We start from the raw sequence: 20,429 nt of genomic DNA, 5'->3' as shown, positions 1-20,429 counted from the left end.
GATATGTTAGTTGTTCTCAAGGATGTAAAGAGCTGTTCATGTGGAATCAGATTTAGATTTATTCTATTTTAGCTTCTGAGGGAAGAATCAAGAGCAAATAGTTGGAGATTGGAAAGAGTCCAATTTAGGCTTAATGGCAGGAAAAATTTCTAATAGTTATAGCTGTCCAAAAATGGAATAAGTTGCCTTAGGCAGCAATAGCTTCCCCTCCATTGGAGAATTTTAAGCAAAGGACAGATATCTTTGGGGAGTTATCTTAGTGAGGATTCCTTTTCAAATATGAATTGGACTGGATAGCTGGTAAGGTCCCTTCAACTCTTCTTAGTATAATTCTGTGACAAGGTTACTGAAATAGTCTTGGGAAGAGAAGATGGAGGTCTGAAAGAGAATGATTGCAGTGGGAATGAAAAGGAAAGGAGGGGGTTGAGGAAATTTAGGGGATTTTGCACATATGGAAAATGTGGAGTGGTTTAATTTTGCTCCTAATGAAAAGAAACCTATCCTGAAACTTTACTTTAAAAAAAGTACATTCAGCAGAGCTAAGGCCCATATTAATGCCATTGTCCTCAATTTATTATCTGCCAGTCATTTCAGAACTTGGTGCATTGCAGTAAGACTATTCTGCCAGCTTAGACAACTTTGTGTAGGAAAGTCATCCAAATAAAGAGCCACAAAGACATTTCAAACTCTACAAAAAAGTATTTTTAAATGTAATTTTTCTTATGAGATGGATTATAATTCTTTGTGATTTTGTATATATATGTGTACATATACACATACTATTTTAGATTTTAGGCTGCAATTGCAAGCAATTAATGTTAATTATGATATAATTATGATATATATTTATATAATATGTAAAATATTATTAAGTAATGCAATGGCTTTAGGAACATGTGATTCTCAGGAAAGGTACCATGCCTATAAGAAACCCTCATAATCACTGGTAGTCAAACAAATTATAAGATTTGAAAATCTTACACAATATTATACAGATAATAATGTGTATCTTTAGATAAATGTGTGCATATATGAAGATACATGTGTATATACAGCCATATTCTTGATACTAGTCTATAAAAATAGAGCTCTTTAAATTCCTATGAAGTTATTTTTGAATTGCAAGCAATAATGATGCTAATTTCTTTATCAACTTTATGGTTTAAGCTTTTAAACCATCTGAATATACATTTTAATATTCTCTAAATTAAAGAAAAACAATTCTCAGACCTAGAATCAAAGTGATAAAGAACCTCAAGTAATTCCTAAAAACCCAAAGAATTATTTTGTGACTTTATGGAAAATAAATTAAGAAATGTCTTTTCTGCCTGTTAGGAGGTAAAAGAACTTATTTTCTCTTTTTTTTCCCTCCTAAAAAATCTGAAAATATTTAACGAAGATATAGATCTACTTAGGAGACTTACAGACTCAGAAGAGTTGGGAGACACATTAGAGATCAACTATTCTACTCTCTTATTAGCAGATGAGGAAACTGAAGCCCAAATGATAATGTATAGTAAGTGCTTAATAAATAATTATTGATTAATTGCAGCATTAAACTCTATCTGAAGAGTGCTAAGGCTCTTATATTAGTAAGGAAAATATGCTGGTTCATCCAATAAATTAGTTTTTCATAAAAGAGAAATCTGGATCACTGATCTTGGATTTTAAAAGGAAAAGAAAGAGTTCTCTCTCTTTAAAAATAACTGGAACATAGCTATAAATTCATGTTTAATTCTAAAGGGGGAAAACTTGTATTTCTATATATTTTAAAGTCAAAGATGCAATTGCAAGTAATTAATTTTAAGAAGTAATATAGACCCCAAGAAAGGTTCTACATCATAAAAGCTGTCAAAAAATTCCCATAGTCAATGACAGCCAAACAAATGACAAGATTTGCAAATATTGAGCAATGCTATGCAGATAGTATATAGAACTTTAAAGTGATGGGCCTAAAGAGTCAGGAATACCTGAATTCTAGCCTGCTTCTGACCCATAGTATCTGTATGACCCTAAACAAGTTACTTAACTTTTCAGTAATTCAGGCAAATTCCCTAAGACTTTACTACTATATCATAGATAAAATATTCTGTGTTGGTGGACAAAATTCTCCTACCAAGAATTCCCTATGAATAAATGAGAGATTTTTTTCATATTCCCATATATAGAGTTATTTTTATATATATATATATATATATATGTGTGTGTGTGTGTGTGTGTGTGTGTGTGTGTGTGTGTGTGTGTAGGTATATATATGACCCTGGGGCCAGAAGGGATTATAAATCATTATCTAGTTCAGTGGTATTCAATTCAAATAGATATAAAGACCATCAAGTCATGTGAAAAAAAAATCACGGCAAGCTGAATGTTGACTTAGAAAAATAGATGTTTATATTACTTATGTTCTATTACATTTATATTTATTTTGTTAAATATTTTCCAATTAAATTTTAATCTGGTTCAGGTTGTACTCAGGACTATTGTTCTGGTGTTGTGTCTTTGACATCTCTAATCAGTCTATGAGGTAGCTAGGTAGTACAGTGGATAAAAATGCCAGCACTGGAATCAAAAAGACTCATGAATTCAAATCTGTCTTCAGACACTAATTGTGTGACCATAGGCAATTCACTTAATCCTGCTTGCCTCAGTTTCCTCATCTATAAAATGGAAAAAGGTTGGATGAGATAATCTTTAATGTCCCTTCCAGATCTAAATCTATAATACTATTATTATCCAATCTCAGTAGTATTCATCCAGCTACGGGTTTTTCCAAAGAGGATAAGCAATTCATATATATTTTGTGCCAAACATCACAGCTGAGCTTCTTGGTGAAATGATTTATTTGCCCAGTAAAGCATTTCCCTGAATGCATTTTTCTGCCTCTGTAGTCCTTATTATTAAAATGCTGTTTTAGTTTTCAAATAAACACCTCAGTGTAGGGCCAACCTCAGGGAAAACAACACTATGTGAAGACTTTCTATTTGATATCCCTGGAGTTTTGCTTCTTCTCCCTGCTCTGAGGTTGGGAGCAGCTGAAGCAGAAGGATTTGCTTCTGGAGTTCACCAATAACACCATCACAACAGCTTAAAGAGTCAGAATAAGAAATAAAGCTCTGATGTCAGTAGTGCCCCTATGGTAGGGACCCTTGTCACACTACTGTTTTTAAATGCTTAAGATATACATAGAATTACAATGGAATCCAATTATATTGAAAAAAGTTAACCAGAATATTAAACAAAACAAATTCACGAATCCCAGGTTAAGAAGTCTTGCTCCACTGGTTCTGGATGCATGTGCTACTACATCTCTGTTCTTGACCTTTCTGTATTCAAAATTAGACCTTCTGGTAAAGAATGGGTGCTTTATTTATCAAAATGTCAGGTAACAAAATGTTTGGAGAAATTAAGATATTGGATGATAAAACTAGAACCCCAAAAGATTGTAACAACCTATAATAATCTGAACCTGGTACAAGAAAACTTAATAGGGCTAAATGTAAAGTTGTATACTTGGGTTCAAAAAATAAGAAGCACAAGTACAAGATAAGAGCATCACGACTAAGCAACAATTCACATATAAAATGGGTTAAGAGTATGGTTAGGATAAGGGTATGATTCAGTTATGTCCTCAGAGAGATGGGATGAGGTCTGAACAAAAATAGTATAACCATGATATAGACTAATCATAAAAGAAAATAAAAAGAACAGCCACAAACTTTTCTTGGAAAGTACAAATATCAAAAACTAAATGAATATTTAAGGAAAAGCAAGTTAAATTTATGTAACATTTAAGTGTTGCAAAGTGATTTCCACACATGATCTCATGATTCTTACTGAGAAGAACAAAAATAAATTAAAAAGAGAGAATACTCTCCTAAACAAAATATCTCCCATCAGGAAGAAAAGTCTCTACACTTTGAACACTGATCATCTTTGTACATGGCTCTAGTTCTTTCTTTTATAACATTAGTACTGCATCTTGGAAACAAAAGGCCTAGAGGGATAGGGCCTCAGGAAGAAGAAAATCAGAGAGAGAAAAAAGATGGAGGAAGGAGGTGGAGCCCCATGAGAGAAACACTTGTACATTCTGTGCTTTTCTAGGTAGTATATTGCCATGTAGAGTCAGGAGTCAAAATCCAGAGCAGACATTCCTCCATATCCCTTTCAAAATTAACTACTGCATATATGAATTTGAGCATCCTTTCCACTTTCTTTAGGACCATGGTCACTCAATTATTCCTTCCTCAATTGCAAATTATAATTGCAAATGCTGTATAAAGAGAAACTAATTTATCTTCTTTCCAACATGTTTTATTCTCCCACATCTTGAAAATAATATCCATTTTATTCAGTTATTCTCACTTAGCTACCCTTCTAATTGTCTATTTACTTTCTGAGACTTCTCCAAGAGTAACTTACACCCACTGCCTCCATTTCTTCTACTCATTGCTTCTGTGACACCTTGAATCTTGGTTCTTGTCCCCACCACTCTAATGGAATTGCTTTCTCAGACAACACTAATGCTAACCAAATCCAATTCTCAGTCTTTTTCTCTCTTAATCTTTCCCAAGCTTTAAAAACTATTAACCACTCCTTTTTTTTCTTGAAAATCTCCCTTTCTATGGCCTCTAAAACAATATACTAGCCTAGCTTCAAGCACAGAGCCAGTGTTCAAAAATTATTTATTGAATTGAAAATCTAAGATAATGCTGAATAAAACCTACTAGTTGGTTATCATATCCTTCTCCTATGATGCACAGTAAAGTTACCTAATGTATCCAAAGCTTAAGTAGACTCATATGGCTCTCTAATATCAAATTCTGCGAAAGTCCTTTCCCCAAAAAAATAATCCATGAAATGAAAAACTTAATTATCCAGAAAGCTGACAGTAAATAGCTTTTTCCTTCAGTGTAATTATTTTATAGTTGACAAGTAGAAGAATCTGTTGATTCACTCATAGCTCACCTGAATCAGTGTATCTAATTCCTGTGGGCCCACACACTTGTGGTCCTGAAGGAACTCTGCCTTCTCCAAAGCAATTGTATTCTTCTGGCTGCTCTCAAAGGGTTGTTCAAGTGCCCGGAAGACAAGACCTCCTGTGACCAGATAGACCACCACAACCACAAAGATGGCCACGACTGTTTTCCACTTCATGACGGTCTGTAAGCCCTGGGAGGTATTTTCCATGCTGGCAACCACTGTGGCTCGAGAGGAAATCGAGAGGCGTGGGGCTGGGTAGTGCCCGTTAGTGACACTCTTGGGCTGACAAGTTGGTGCTGCTGCAGGAACAGCCACTGAAAAAAAGGGGGGAGAAAAATAAAATTTGTTTATAGATACAAAAATTGAGATTTGCCTAAAACAAAGCACAGATGTCTTTCTTGGGACAGCTTTCAAACTTAGGGATTAAAATTAGCTTTCCAGTTCTGCAATTAAAGCATCAGATCAATTGCTAATAGCATGTTTTGAGTAACAAAATGAGAAGTCATGGAATATAGGGAGAAAACACACACATGTATGTAAACTATCTGTATTTTTATGCATCCTCCTATATCAAAATTTATAAAACTATATCCATGATTTTCTATATTTTTCTTCTCTTTGGATTGTATTTGATGATAAGCATGATACCCACAAAAATTACCTCCACATTTGAAAAAATCTGTGCCTTTGAGCTCAACTTGAACAAGGAAACACCTGTGGAAAATAAGCATAATAAAAAACATCACCTGTATAGCTGGTCTGTGCCATCACAAGTATCAAGAGCTAAATGATAGTGAGTAAGACCCAAAAATAGTTAAAATCAAATCAAGCTGAATATTTAGAATTTATCCAGAAATACAGGTGCATTATGGAAGGCAAAGGAAAAAGCATAAAGACAGAAATCTGAATACAATAAAGAAATTTTACCCTTCTGACAATTACCAAATTTTACTTTTTCACTTTTCCTTGGCTTTGAAGCTGGGGTGATACTCTTCTTGCTGGTAGTCATAATGATTTTAATAGATTTGCCTCATCCTAAAACACCATTACTTTTTAAAAAGTTTATCCTATTTTCTTATAAACTCTATCACTTCATTATGTAAAACATATAAATGGGTCTCTTTTTCCTGACTACAAGGAAGGAAGAAGAAAGCTGACCATGGTGAGTGGTATTCATGTCAACTTTTTCTGGATTCTTCCTAGGGGTCCATGACTTTCAAAAAATAAATAGGCCTTTAGTAAAAATTATTAAACTTAGAAGAATTATAAAAATGTGAAAATGTAGAAGAAAACTCCTTTCCATCTATTAGTAATAGATTTTTCCCTAGTGTATATCATCCCTGCATTTTTCCCTAGATTTAATGAATCTCAGGATATCCTCTAAAGTAAATTATTCCTTATAGAGACGATTTCATTATCTTGAAAATAAACCAATTCTCCCTCATCCTTGATGTAATGGCAGGAAGCTCTTGATAACCTTTTCTGCATAATTTTAAAATGCATTACAGAAAATTATGCTCATATAGGAATCAATGCCCTGCCCCCTTCACCCAATTTCAGCCATTCTTCATTTTTCTCATTCTTTGTAAAACGCCTGTCATAGCCCTTTCATGTTGCTGTGTAAATAAGATGGCAAATATAATTGCCCAAGAGGAGCAAATAATATAACTCCAATGGGAGCCAAATCGAAAATATCTCAAGTTCTAGCAACTTGACTGGGGCAGAGACTGGGAATATTTGGCATACTGGAAAAGCTACCAAAAGGTTGCAAAAGATTCTTGATTTTTTTTTTTTTACTTCATCAATATAGCAATATGAAATTGCATGTTTCAGAATCTAGAAGAAGGTCTAGGCAGCACTCTGCAGAGCACTGAACTTGGAGTCAGAGAAAATTACGTATTTACATAATGCCTACTATGTGCCAGGATTTTAATAAATATTATCTCATGTGATTTTCACAATGACCTTGGGAAATAGATGCTATTATTATTATCCCCACTTTACAGATGGAAAAATTGATCTTTGTTCTTGTTGTTCAGTCATGTTTGACTCTCCATGACTCTACCTGGGACTTTCTTGCAAAAATAGGGGTGTGCAATTTCCTTCTCCAGAAGCAAACAGGCTTAAGAGACTTGTCCAGGGCCACATAGTTAATAAGTATCTGAGGCCAAATTTAAACTTATGAGGATGAATCTTCCTGGCTTCAGCTCTGGCACTCTTATCTACTAAGCCACTTATTTTCTCAGAAATTGAGCTACCAAGGGCAGCTAGTTGGTGCAGTGGATAGAGCACCAGCCCTGAAGTCAGGAGGACCTGAGTTCAAATTTGACCCCAGATACTTAACACTTCCTAGATGTGTGACCCTGGACAAGTCACTTAATCCCAATTGCCTCAGCAAAAGAAAAAGAAAAAAAGAAATTGAGCTATCAAGAAGTCAGATGACACACCTTGGGCCATACTTCCAGTAAATCTCTCAGGTCTTCCTGACTTGAGGTCCAGCACTCTATATACTGTGCCACCTAGCCAGAATGGATACCATTTCAGGTACTTCTTATCTTTAAACCTATGGGACTATCCCCTTGGGCAAAATGGGACTGTACCATTCACTAGTATTTGCTTAATCTCTCTAAGTTTATCTATCTGTAAAATGGAGGCAATAATAATTTCACTGGTTTATTTTAATAATTAATTAAGTCAAAATTACCTCCTTTGTTCATTTTAATGTTAGTTATTAAGATATAGGATATTTCAAAGATAGATTAATCAACCATTGCCTCTCAGAATTCTTCAGTGTCCTGAGATTCTCTCAATAATTTGCTATGTGACTGAGGACATTTTATTTGCTATCTCTGTATTTTATAACTTTAGATCAAAGATCCAGAGCCAGAAGGTACCTCAGAGGCCAGATGAGGAAGACATTTTCCCAAGCTGATAAACAGCACTTCACAGAGGTGTGAGATCTTTTCTAGCCTATGAAGAAAGCTGACTATTACAGTTTTCTTACCAATGACTCTTTGTTCAGTAAAATGCCTTAATAATTTATGAATCCTAGAAATTGATTATGGACTAATCATGTTTCATGCCTCAAAAAGACACAAAAGTGATGGTGAGCAATGAGCAGAGTAAAAACAATAGGAATAGCATACTGGCTAATTCATTTAAATAAACTTTCATTACTAGTTAGTTACCAAATTTCACTTTTTCACTTTTCCTTGGCTTTCAAGTTAGGGTAGTGCTCTTCTTGCTGATAGAGTCATAATAATTTTAATAGACTTGCCTCATCCTAAAACACTATTCATTTTTTAAAAGTCTATCCTATTTTCCTATAGACTATCACTTCAAAATGTATAACATATAAATGGGTCTCTTTTTCCTAACTCCAAACTAGAAGATCATCATCTAGAAAAGGGCCACAGTTACCCAAGCAGGTAGCAAGACATATATATATATATATATATATGTATATATATATACAGAAAACAAATAAATCTACACTAGAACACTGGGAGGATGAAGAATTTACTTGACTAACCTGGAATGTGGCCCCTATGATCAAGACTTCTAACTATACCTCAATGAGAAGATGTAAAAAAGAATTCATTCTATATAGACGAAATTAGGCATAATTGGCTTGGAGGAAGGAGGAAGAACAGAGAGAATGGCTAGATAAATTTCTAATTTATTCGTTGAACAGATATTTATCAAATGTAAACAAGTATTGTATCAGGGTTAGGTGAAATGATTTGTTTAAAGTCCCCTAACTAGATTCCCCAGAGACACATCCTCCTAATGAGGGAAGAGAAAGAAAGATGCAAAGCAATCACATGGTTATTCACTATGTCTAATTCATAAGTTGCCCTGGCCAGAGGCTCCTTCACCTGGTGGCCATACTTCTGGCTTTAGGCCTCTTCATGCTTCACTAGACTGGTGATAGCAGCATACAGAGTTTATCCGGAGCTATATTTGAAGCCTGTCCAGCTTATTTGACCCTGCCAGAACTTATGTTCCAGTGGTACCAACTGCCAAACTCCAGGGTCACCTCCACACCAAAATGAGACATAACAGAAAGATAGATTCAAAGAAAGAAATTCCTAATGCTTTATGGTAGTTGATGGAGGATTGAATTTCTTCCATCACACATTTCTTTAATTTCTATCCTAATTAGAAAGGAGGTAAGAAGTGAAGCCTGGAGAAGAAAGGAAAAAGAGGAGAAAAGGGAGAATAAAGAAGGAAAAAGGGGGAAAGGGGGATTGATGTTGGAGTCTGAGGGCCTAAGAAACAGGTTGACCCCAAATACACTCTACTTGGGTATCTTTGAGCAAATTCCTCAACCTCCTTCAACTAGTTTTCTCAATTATAAAATAAAAAGGTTGGACTAGATAGCCTTTGGAATCTCTTCCAACTCTAAATCTATGACCCTATTATCCCAGGACATTCTTACTATAAAGGTCGGTCTTCTAAATCTAATACTTTGCTTTAATATTAAGAGTGGGGCTTGTTTTGTTGGTTTTAGTTGTTAGGTTATTGAAAAGAGAGGCTGGGAACAGGGACCCCCAAGTAGGAGTTCTCATTTAGAGGGGGCAAATGGAATGATGAGATAGATTCTCAACCCAAGGTTATACCTTCCATAGGCCAGGAAATCCAGCTGCAATTTTGTCCCTCTTTTTCAAGGTCTAATTACTCTTTCCCCCATTTTTTCTCTGTGACCTCATTCACCGTTCTTTCTACTGAGTCCCACTGGAAATTATAAAAAGGATAGCTGAGAGGGACTGATGTTGCAACAAGGTTTAGGAGAAATAACTTTCCCAAGGTACCATGTCTATATTCATCCAAGGGACACATCCCCACAAAATGAAAAGGGTGGGGCAAACAGATGGAGAGAGTAATCTGTATACCTTCCCAGGAGGGAGAGACACTTCTCTGGAAAGTCTGCCTGATACCATAACATCATGGGGATTTTCCCAACCTCCTTCACAGAGGTCATTTTGAATATGAGATTTTAATTGGTTTAAGAAACAGTGTTTTTGATTAGTAGTGACAATAGGAAAGTTACTATTAACTTAAACCCCAACTAAACTAAGCAGCCTATATTTTGGACTAAATATACTCCAGCAATCTGGACTTGTTGTTGATGGTTGCTGTGCCTCTCATTTCAATCAGCATGAAATAAAATCAAAAAATAGGGAGACATTTGTGGTGAGATTTATACACTTAAGAAAAGTAGGTTGGTCTTGAGTAATTGATTTGGAAGGACCCCTTTCTTATCTTTAAGTTTCTAAGACACCAATAAATACCATCTCATTCATAGTTCTCAAATTCAACTGAGCAAATATGAACCAACCACCTAATTGCATGCAGAACATTGTTCAAGGCATTGGTTGAGGTGGAAGGTTTAGATAACAAAGTCTCTACCTCCATAAAGCCTAATAAATAAATATTTATTGAATGGTGCAATGCTGTTACCTGAGTAGATGATGGCATTTGCTCATAATTGCAAAATCTCAAGAAGGATGACTTAATGGATTAATTTTGTTTATGGGAGAGTCAAGAGAGTGTACTGGGTAGAGAGCAGACCTCAACCTCAAAGAGACTTAAAAGTCCCACCTCTGATATGACCTGGACAGTCATCTAACTCTTAGTGGCCCGTGGCAGAAAACATTATATGGCTCAAATAAGATTATGAATTTAAAGCGTTTTGTAAACTTAGTTGCCTAAAATAAGTGCCAAATTTTTATGATTAATAATAATTATTAGTCAGGTGATGGACTCATTGTTCCAAACTTCTAGTTCACTCCTGCTGGGCTCAAGCAGGACTGTTAAAAAAAGTAAGCATGCTTATAGAGAAATATATGGGTATGCTGGTAAATACTTAACAATCAGATTGGTGAAAGAGAGGAAATATATGCATACACTTTTAAGTTTCATCTGCATTATTAAGACTTTATTAAGTCTAGATAATCAACAAAACAATAAATCAAAACCCTAATTGGCAGAAATTAATTTCTGAAGTGTAAATGATTATACCAAGAATTTTAAAATCCTGAAACAATCTAGTTAGAGCTGGATCCAGTTTACCCTGGCCCAGAAAACTCTTTAAAACTATATGTTATCTTGTATTGGTCAACCTGCCATCTGGGGGAGGAGGGGAAGGAGGGAAAAAATTAGAACAAAAGGTTTGGCAAATGTCAATGCTGTAAAATTACCCATGCATATATCTGGTAAATAAAAAACTATAATAAAAAATAAAGCAATGGAAACAAAAAAAAAAAAAACTATATGTTATCTGTATTCATCAAGGGAGTTTATTCATTAGAAAGTTCCTATCCAAGACCTGGACTAAAATAAATTGATAACTAATGCTACAATAGAATGATAAATAAATGAATGGAAAAAAACCATCAAAAGGCTTACTATTTGCAAAACCCTATAGTAAGGAATACAAGTAGAAAACTGAGAGATCCTGCTTGGTGTTCATATTCTGATGGGGAGACAAAACATATTACAGACTTCATTTGCAAGTTTCATGGAAAGATCCTGTGGTTGCCCCCTAGGATGAAATGGTAAATATTATACAAACTGGAAGTAACTCATTTTGTATAATAGGAATTTAATTTAATACTTAATTGTACATTATTTTCTTAAAAAGAATACTCCCTAACATCTTCTCCTCCTACTCTTCTCTACCCTTCAACTTTCCTGACGCACAATTTTCTCTCTTTCAGTCATGTCTGACTCATTATGATCCCATTTAGAGTTTTCTTGGCAAAGATACTGGAGATGTTTGTCATTTCCCTCTCCAGTTTATTTTACAACTGAGGAAACTGAGGCAAACAGGGTAAAGACTTGACCAGGGTCACAAAGTATCTGAGGCCAGATTTGAACTCAGGAAGATGAGTCTTCTTGACCTCAGTTCTGGTGCTTTAATCTACTGTGCAACCTAGCTGCCTGCCCCACAAGTAGGTAACTTATTATTCTAGACATGTAGGTGCCAAAGTGAAGAGACTGAACTTCCTAGAATCAGGAAGACCTGAATTCAAATTTTCAGCTTTAGTCTCTCAATAACTCTATGATCTGGGCCAAACATTTCACCTCTATCTGCCTCGAGTTTCCTCATTTGTAATATGGGGATAATAATAGTACCTAATTCCTAGGATTGTTGTGAGGATAAATTGAAATAATATTTGTAATCTGCTTTGCAAACTTTAAAGCACTATGTAAATGCTAGTTATCATTATGGATTGAATTGCCATGATTATTATGCTCTTCCACTTTATTATTAAGGAGAATATTCGTTGTTGTTCCCCCTTTGATTAGAAAAAGACCAATGACATTATGAGGGTGATGTCTTCACTTGCCCATGAACTGAATTTAAGTGAAGTAAAGCTTAAAAAAGTCATCATCTTCACCATCTATTCCAGAATCATTAGACCAGTGGCAAGACAAAAATCAAGAAGACTGTCAGTTGCCTGGATGAGGGAAATGCAGTGTTGTAAAGTCAAAAAAAAAAACCTTGGGTTCAGAGTTATTTAGAGCAATTTAGGTTTGAATCCTACTATCAATGGGGAAGTAATTGAGCTTTTCCTAATTTCTCATCTATAAATTAAGAATAAAAATACATCTAGCACCTATCTGGCATATGTTATTTTAAGATTCAGGGGTGATTATATATAAAGTATGTATCAAACTTCACAGCTATACATGTCAGCAATTAATAAAGCAAATTAGGGAATATTGTTTATCACTCCTCATTTTTAAAATATTGATTTTGGCCTGATTTTTCTGGAAAAAAAGGTTAATAAAGCTTCTAACATTTAAAAGCTGAAGGGAAAGTTTTGTTTTTTAAGTAAAACCTGATTGCAACTCACTAGTGGGACAAAAACCAGCCCTACCCTCAAAGAGTTTACATTCCCTTAAGAAGAAAGAATAGGTTAATAAAGAAAACACACACACACACATATATGCTAATAAAGAAAAGATATAGATATATATAGATATGCATATATATGTGTTTTTACTGTGTCCACTTCATTAGTTTCCTTAGCATTTTATTTCTTTTTCTTTCTCTAGTTTCAAAGAATGGAAAGGGAGAGCTTGCCATTCAGAATCATACCTCTCCAACAGTCCTAAGGTCACGGCAAATCTGGAGGGATGAGGGAGAAAGAGGTCACTAAGGATGTTGAGAGATTTCTACCTGGATCAGGAGATACCCACTTCTAGCATCATCATCTCAAGTGAAACTTGGAGAAGATGGGCCGAAGCTGAAACTATACCAAATTCACAGTCATATACCCGCTAATTAAACCATCATTTATTCAATAACATTCAATTGGTGGACATTATTTGAGATGTTGGGAATAAAAAGATAAAAATCAACTCTACCCTTAAAGAGTTTACATTCTCTTGAGAGGAAAGAACAGGTTAATAAAGAAAAAAATGTGTATGTATATATATATACACATATATATGTGTATGTATATATATGTATACACGCGCACACACACACGCGCGCACACACACACACACACACACACACACACACACACACACACACAAATACAAAGTCACTTTTGAAGGGGGAAGAGCAGTGCCCCCAAAGGAGTACCTGGCTCATTACCCACTACTCTCCTTCACAATCTTGTAGTTTGTAAACTACTCAAACTCAAACCACCTTCTTACTGTTCTCCATACACAACATTCCATCTTGAGCTTTTTCTGAACCTTTGCTCAGGGCTACCCGGACAGATCCCAAGATGGTGAAACCCTAACAGAATGTAGGTTAAAACGAATGATTATCTCACAGAGTCATCTTCCTTTCTCACTCTCTCTTAAGAGGAAAGTTTCCTCTTCTGGACCCTGTTGCTTCTTCCAAAAGCACTGAGAGGCCTATTCTTCTTTCTTATAAGCCTATTTACTTTTCTGTGTTTAAGAGCTTGCTTTGTTTCCTTAATTCAGCAAACATGAGATATCTATATCTATATCTATATCTATAGATATATAGATATATGTGTGTGTATTTTTTCTAATTTATGTATCAGTAAATACATATATATGTGTCTATATAGATATGCATGTATGTATGTATGTATATAACATAAACAACAAACAACTGAACCAAAGATTATTAAAATTCTATCTTAAGAGAGGTGATTAGAAAGTTTGGGAGGGGAGGAAAAAATTGAAAACTTCCATATTTTGCCAATATATAGTTCTTGGCTAGGCTTAGGATAAAAAAGAGCATTATTTATTCATTTTAACAATTTTCTAAGGCAGAAAGAATATATTTATCAGAATTTCTCTAGGCAAGTGAGTCAGCAACAGAAATTAAGCAGCTGACTGACTGGGCGGGCATTGAGTGAGGCATCTGCCATTACTGTACAGATTTTTTTTGGAGGAGGGATGAAAAGAAAACCACTCCTCCAAAAAGTGGAGGTTGAAGGGAGAAAGTCACTTTCCCAAAGTTGAAAATAGCCTGAATTACAAAAAAAGAATGGGAAGGGGAGGGAGAAGTGAGATCTACTGATGTCTGCCAATTTACCAAGCACTAAAAATGCAACATACTGCATAACTAAAGTTAGTTTTTAATTCCCTAACCAACCATCCCCATTCCTGTACTATGCCATTCCCTGAACTGCCCCTTCCACCAACTCCTCCTCTCACTCCAATGGCTACTTCAGAATAACCTCTCCACTAAGTGTACAGTAATCTTATGGTTTCTTGGCTTTTCCTATTAGGAAGAGAATCTTTGGTAAACACATCCATATGCTATCAAATTAATGAGTCACCCTTTCCAAGGAGATTTAACATTTGAAAAAGGACCATAGGGAGAGAACAATGATTAACACTGTGGAATTATTCTAGAATGGTGGAATTCAGGTAATGTGACTGGCACCTAACCAGACAAAGATATTTTTAAATAGCAGGTCCTGGTCTCTCAAAAATCAAGCCCTGCAGCTGACCACCTGCTCTGCCTATGAATAAGACTGGCCCTGATCCACTGTTTGAGAGACAGGATACTATGCTTTAAAAAGATTATAAGATATTGAATTAAGAGAAATAAGTTTAAATCCCAGCTTTTTATACATCCTAGGTGTGAGACCTTCCAAAATGCACTTAGCCTTGCCAAGTCTCAAGTTCCACCTCTCTAAAATGGGTTAATATCTACTTCACAAACTTTCTAAAAAAAAAGATCCAGTGAGGTAGTACATGAATCGCAAGCTATTAGATAAATGTGATCTATGTAAGGTTTTATTCACATCTTCACAAAATAAACAATCTCTTACCATCCTCTCCCCATTGTTACCTTCTATGGAGAATTAGACCTTTGGGAAAAGACAACCAACTCTAGGAAACTTGCATGATGAGAATCCTCAGTAATTTTAATGAGGCAAATGAACTTTCCTTCAAAGCACAGGCTGAATTGTATTGTAGGAAAAAAAGACTAGATCTGTAATCAGGGGAGATGAATTCCTTGCCTAACTAGAAAGCTGATTTGACAGAGCAGAAAGAACTTTGGAGTTAGAAGAAACCTGAATTCAAATTCTAACCATTAGCAAATCAGTCCATATCTGTAGGCTTAATTTTTTTTCATCTTTAAAAATAGCAATAATTATATCAAGAGCATTCTATGCTAATAAAGGGTTTTGTAAACCTTGAACCACTATATAAAAGTAAGGTATTATTATCTCTGTGACCCTGAACAAGTCACTTAACTATTCTAAGCCTAATTCCTGCTTCAATGTTTAATCAAGTTGTGGAAGTGACCTTGTGTTCTGAAAGGCTATATAAGCCCTCACAAGCACTCATAGGTCCCAGGAGGCTGGAAAGCTTTCAATCATCAACCTGCCAATGCATAATATCTTATATTTAATGACTAGCCTAGCTAAGGGTCCATTTGTCACAGTTAAATTATTCCATCTCCTGAAGGGTTACAACAGAAGTCCTAGAATCTCACCAGAAGTCATCCTGCTTCAGCTTAATTTTTTCCAAGGAACAATATGGTGGCTGCATCCTACCCCATGCCTTATGCAAAGAATTATTATACTTTAGATTTTTTTTCCAAATGCTTCCACCTAAAGCTTTCTGCTCACATCATCCTTTTTGTTTGTTATCTCCTCTGATTCTTACAAGAACCCTCTGAGACAGGTTATTGTCTGTATTTTACAGATGAAGAAACTAAGGGTCAAAAAAGCAAGTGGCTTGGCCCAGATCCCAAGGCTAACAAACCACAAAAGCCAAGGCAGAACGCAGGTATTTTTGCTCCTAGTATAATAAGTTTCACTGCCCTGAAATGCTCCTTCAGCTATCAATATGGAAAGACATAGTACTACAAAAAAAATTAAAATGGCATTTTTTAAATAATCAGATTTAGTATGAGCAAAAATGAATAAGAAACTTTATTCAGAAAAATAAAAGTGTTTCCAGACAGTATCTTACAACATGGATTTTCAATTCAGCAGCATCCCCTAACCCCTGCATAGTCTAACATTAATTTCCTCTAAAGTGAATTCTCTAATGCAGTATTAGTGCTGCTGACATCAGCAGCACTCCTGTGATTTACTGCAAATGCAGTCATCGATGGCTAGGGATGAATAGGATGATGGAAAAGAGGAATATAAAAGGAGAAAAGAGTTCTCCTGATATTCCTTAGGGAGTGGGGCAGTAGTTAAAGAAAATTAGTACTAATTCAACAATCCAAAAACAAGGTTATTAGTATCTTTTATAAGTACTGTTGTTGTTCAGTGGTTTCAGTCCTGTATGATTCTTCATGACCCCATTTGGGGTTTTCTTGGCAAATTTACAGGAGTGCTTTATCATTTCCTTCTTCAAGTCATTTTATAGATGAGGAAACAGTCAAATGACTTGCCTGACATCACACAACCAGTAAGTGTCTGAGGTTATACTTGAATTCAGTAGAAATCAGAACCCTTTTATAAGTATATGTGAAAATTATTCAGTTACTGACTGCAAAATTTACACACACATACACACATATGCACACATATACACAGACATAAAGACATCATCACCCTTAAGTTCAGATCTGAGTTTTCTATGTCAGGAATAGAATGACTTTCACTTGTACAATACTAGGATATTGATTTTAAACTTGTAGGACATGGATTAAAAATAACAGCTCTGCCACTTATTGATTTCATTATAGAATCATGTGTCTAAAATTAGAATGGACTTCTGAGATCATAGAGCCCAACCCCACCCCCCCAATTTTATAACAGTGGAAACTGAGTTTCAGTGAGGTTCAATAACTTACCCATGATCACATTAGGTATAAATATCAGAGGTAGGATTCCAACCCAGCTTCTCTGACCACAGGGCCAAGGCTTTCTCAGCAGGCCATGCTGACTCCTTTCTGTTCTCCTTACCTGGTTGTGAGGCTTGAACATACCAAGTGCTTTTTAGTGTATGAAATGCTATATAAATATTAGCAATCAATGCCCAAGAGTCAGCAGAGTGCATGAGCTAAGCAACCACTGAGCTGCGGGCTATTGTCCAGCCTGGATACTGTCCAGATTTCATCAGGACTTTAGGCTGCTACCTTCTGGGTTCCCATCTTGTTCCAACAGAACCAATCATTCTTTCTCCCAACACACACACACACACACACACACACACACACACACACACACACACATACACACGTTGCAGAGAGCTTCAGGAAATATAGTTTGGTCAACTAGATCAAATGGTCAGGACCATTGGAAGGTTAGATCAATTCTGAAATTAATATAGAATTTTAGACGCTCTTAGAAAAGATTCTTAGGAGAGAAATTTTAGGATCAGTTTTCATCAAAAATCAATATTGCTGAGGCAACCCTAGGACTGTTGCTCTATGAAATTTTAAAATCTACGAGAGCATGGACTATGTGTTTATATCTTTGCCATATTTTAGTACACAGGGATGGCTAACTTTTTAAAGATATGCAGAAATTAGGCATAAGGACAGAAAACTGAAGATTAATAGAATAATAACTAACATTTACATTGTTATATTCATATATTTTATGTATATATATATATGTGTATGTATGTATATATATTGAGGGAAAGCATTAGATTTAGCTTTATATGGGAAAGGGTCTTCAAAGTACCTTCCATGGAATATGCATGGAAGCTGAGCTGAGCTTCTCTGATTATTTCACATATAAATGCCTTGGCTCCATGCTGAAGTGTTTTCATTTGGGAATGACACTGCTGTTCATTACTGGGGATGATGATGAAGCCGTCGCCTTCAGGCTCCTTCATTCCATGACTCTGGTGCAGTGGATAGGGGACTGATAAAGATAAATGGTAACTGAACAGGAAAAGCCATCCATCAATAGGCTAAAAGGGCAGAGAATGGCTGCTCTCAGCCTTCTTTTTCCAGTCTGTAGAGCATGTCAGGTCTCTTTGAGGTTCTCCTTGAGACTTCCTTCAAGGCAGAGAAGGGTTAGTTACTCACTTAACTACCCATACTTTTCAATTTCTCCCTGTTCTCCGAAGGTACAACATAAACAGGAGGGGAAAGTAACATATGTGACATCACAATCAAATCTGTATTTTCAAGGAACCCTCAAAGATGCCTTAGAGGGCCCTGTTTCCAATGAAAAGCTTACTCAACCTCTTTTTATGTTCTGAATACTCTCAAGATAATGTTATTTATTGTTGTTTTTTGAGGGAATTAGTTATAATTAAAGAACATGCTAAATTTCAGTTAGCGTTTAATAAAAAAATAAAGAATTATATGATATAGCATATTGTAATATATAATGAAAGAGATTTAATATATCCTAATATATTAATAAAGCATAATATGAACACTCAAAATAATGTTTTTTGAGTTTTTTGAGGAAATTAGTCATAAAGAACATGCTAATTTCAGTTAGAGTTTAATAAAAAAAAATTAAGAATTAATATAATATAGTATATTGTAATATACTATAATAAAATAGATTTAACATATCTTAATATATTAATAAAACATATTATGAGCACTCTCAAAATAATGATTTTTGGGTTTTTTTAGGAAGTTACTTATAATTAAAGAATATGCTAAATTTTAATTAAAGTTAAGTAAAAATTAAGAATTATTATATAATATAGTATATTGTAATATACTATAATAAAATAGATTTAACATCTTAATATATTAATAAAACATGTTATGTTGTTATATTAATAAAACATGTTATATTAAAATATATTTCAATTTTTAAAATTTCCCCTTCAAGCTCATAAACCCCCATGACTACTTGTCAGGAATCACTCTCTAAATTATTAGGTTGATACTCAATATATAAGAATACTGAAGTTGGAGGCATGGGACCTGAGTTTGGCCTTTATCTCTGAACCCTCCAACCTCCATGATCTTCAACAAATCTACTTACTCCTTTTAGGCCTGTTAGTTACCTCTCTTGTAAAATATGGAGCCAGAATGAGATGACCTCTAAGGTTCCTTCCAGTGCTAAATCTGTAGTCCTGATATTTTCAATATTCCTGAACTCAGTATCTCCAAGGCCAGCCCTCGATTTGAGACACCTACAACATTGCATCCTGCCAGGCACAAGATACATGACTCTGGATAGTGCCAGGGGAGAGCCATTCTGCCTAGCTAATGAAGTTTGATGATGCAGCTTGTTTCCAGCCAAGAAAGATGCTTATTCCTAACTGCTTTTTGCTGAAGTGAAGTCAGTCCTGCATCTTGTATTCAAACAATACTTAATTGCTTTAAAATTATCTAGAAAGAAGAAATTTGAAATATGCTCTTGTGGTTATGTTTCCTCATCTTACTTTTTTTGATATTTTTTGGCAGAAAATAGGGCAAAAAAAAGAATTAAATCAGGAATAAATGGATATAGCAATGACAGCTAATACTGAAAAGCAGATTTAGGGTTTACAGAGCATTGGTTGAGTCTCACAAGAACTCTGGTAAGTGATTCAGGTATTATCTACATTCTGCCAATAGGGAAATCTATCTGAGAAGTAAATAACTTCTTCAAGGCCATAAGGCTAATAAAGTAGTTTTCTGATTTTAAATCAACTGATTTTTCCCCTCTATTTTATTGTGATGTAACTTCACTGATAGATCTAGAATAGATCTCAAAGAACATCTAGTTCAAACCCTAATTTTTACAGATCATAGGAAAGAAGAAAGGAAATAGGCACTTATTAAGCACCTACTAGGTATCTGAAACTTTACAAATACTGTCTTTGATCTTTACAACTCTGTTAAGTGCTATTGTAATCTTCATTTTACATTTAAGGAAAATGAGGCCCTACGATAGGTGATATGGCTTACCCAGAGCCATACTGTAAGGGAGGCAATTTGAATTCATTTCTTTCTGACTCTGAGTCCCAAAATCTCTGTACTATGCTGCTTTGCTTCTTCTTGATTTGCCAATGACAGATTTCAAACTGGAAGAGATAAGGAAGCTGAAATCCAGGGAAATTAAATT

At 35.1% G+C, this 20,429-nt stretch overlaps 1 protein-coding gene across 4 annotated transcripts in view; it reads right to left on the bottom strand.

The window, feature by feature from the left end:
• Positions 1-20,429, bottom strand: part of KCNK10 (potassium two pore domain channel subfamily K member 10) — a 170,331-nt gene that overhangs the window by 92,938 nt on the left and 56,964 nt on the right. For all 4 annotated transcript variants that reach the window (XM_074289811.1, XM_074289810.1, XM_074289809.1 and 1 more), the window contains exon 2: positions 4,966-5,294. In XM_074289811.1, the coding sequence (XP_074145912.1) occupies positions 4,966-5,187 (222 nt within the window). In that variant the 5' untranslated portion in view covers positions 5,188-5,294. The remainder of the gene's footprint in view (positions 1-4,965; positions 5,295-20,429) is intronic.

This window comes from Sminthopsis crassicaudata, chromosome 2 (assembly GCF_048593235.1).
Source record: "Sminthopsis crassicaudata isolate SCR6 chromosome 2, ASM4859323v1, whole genome shotgun sequence".
Lineage (NCBI taxonomy): Eukaryota > Metazoa > Chordata > Mammalia > Dasyuromorphia > Dasyuridae > Sminthopsis > Sminthopsis crassicaudata.
The sequence above is the reverse complement of the archived record's forward strand: the minus strand, read 5'-3'. Positions and strand labels throughout refer to the sequence as shown.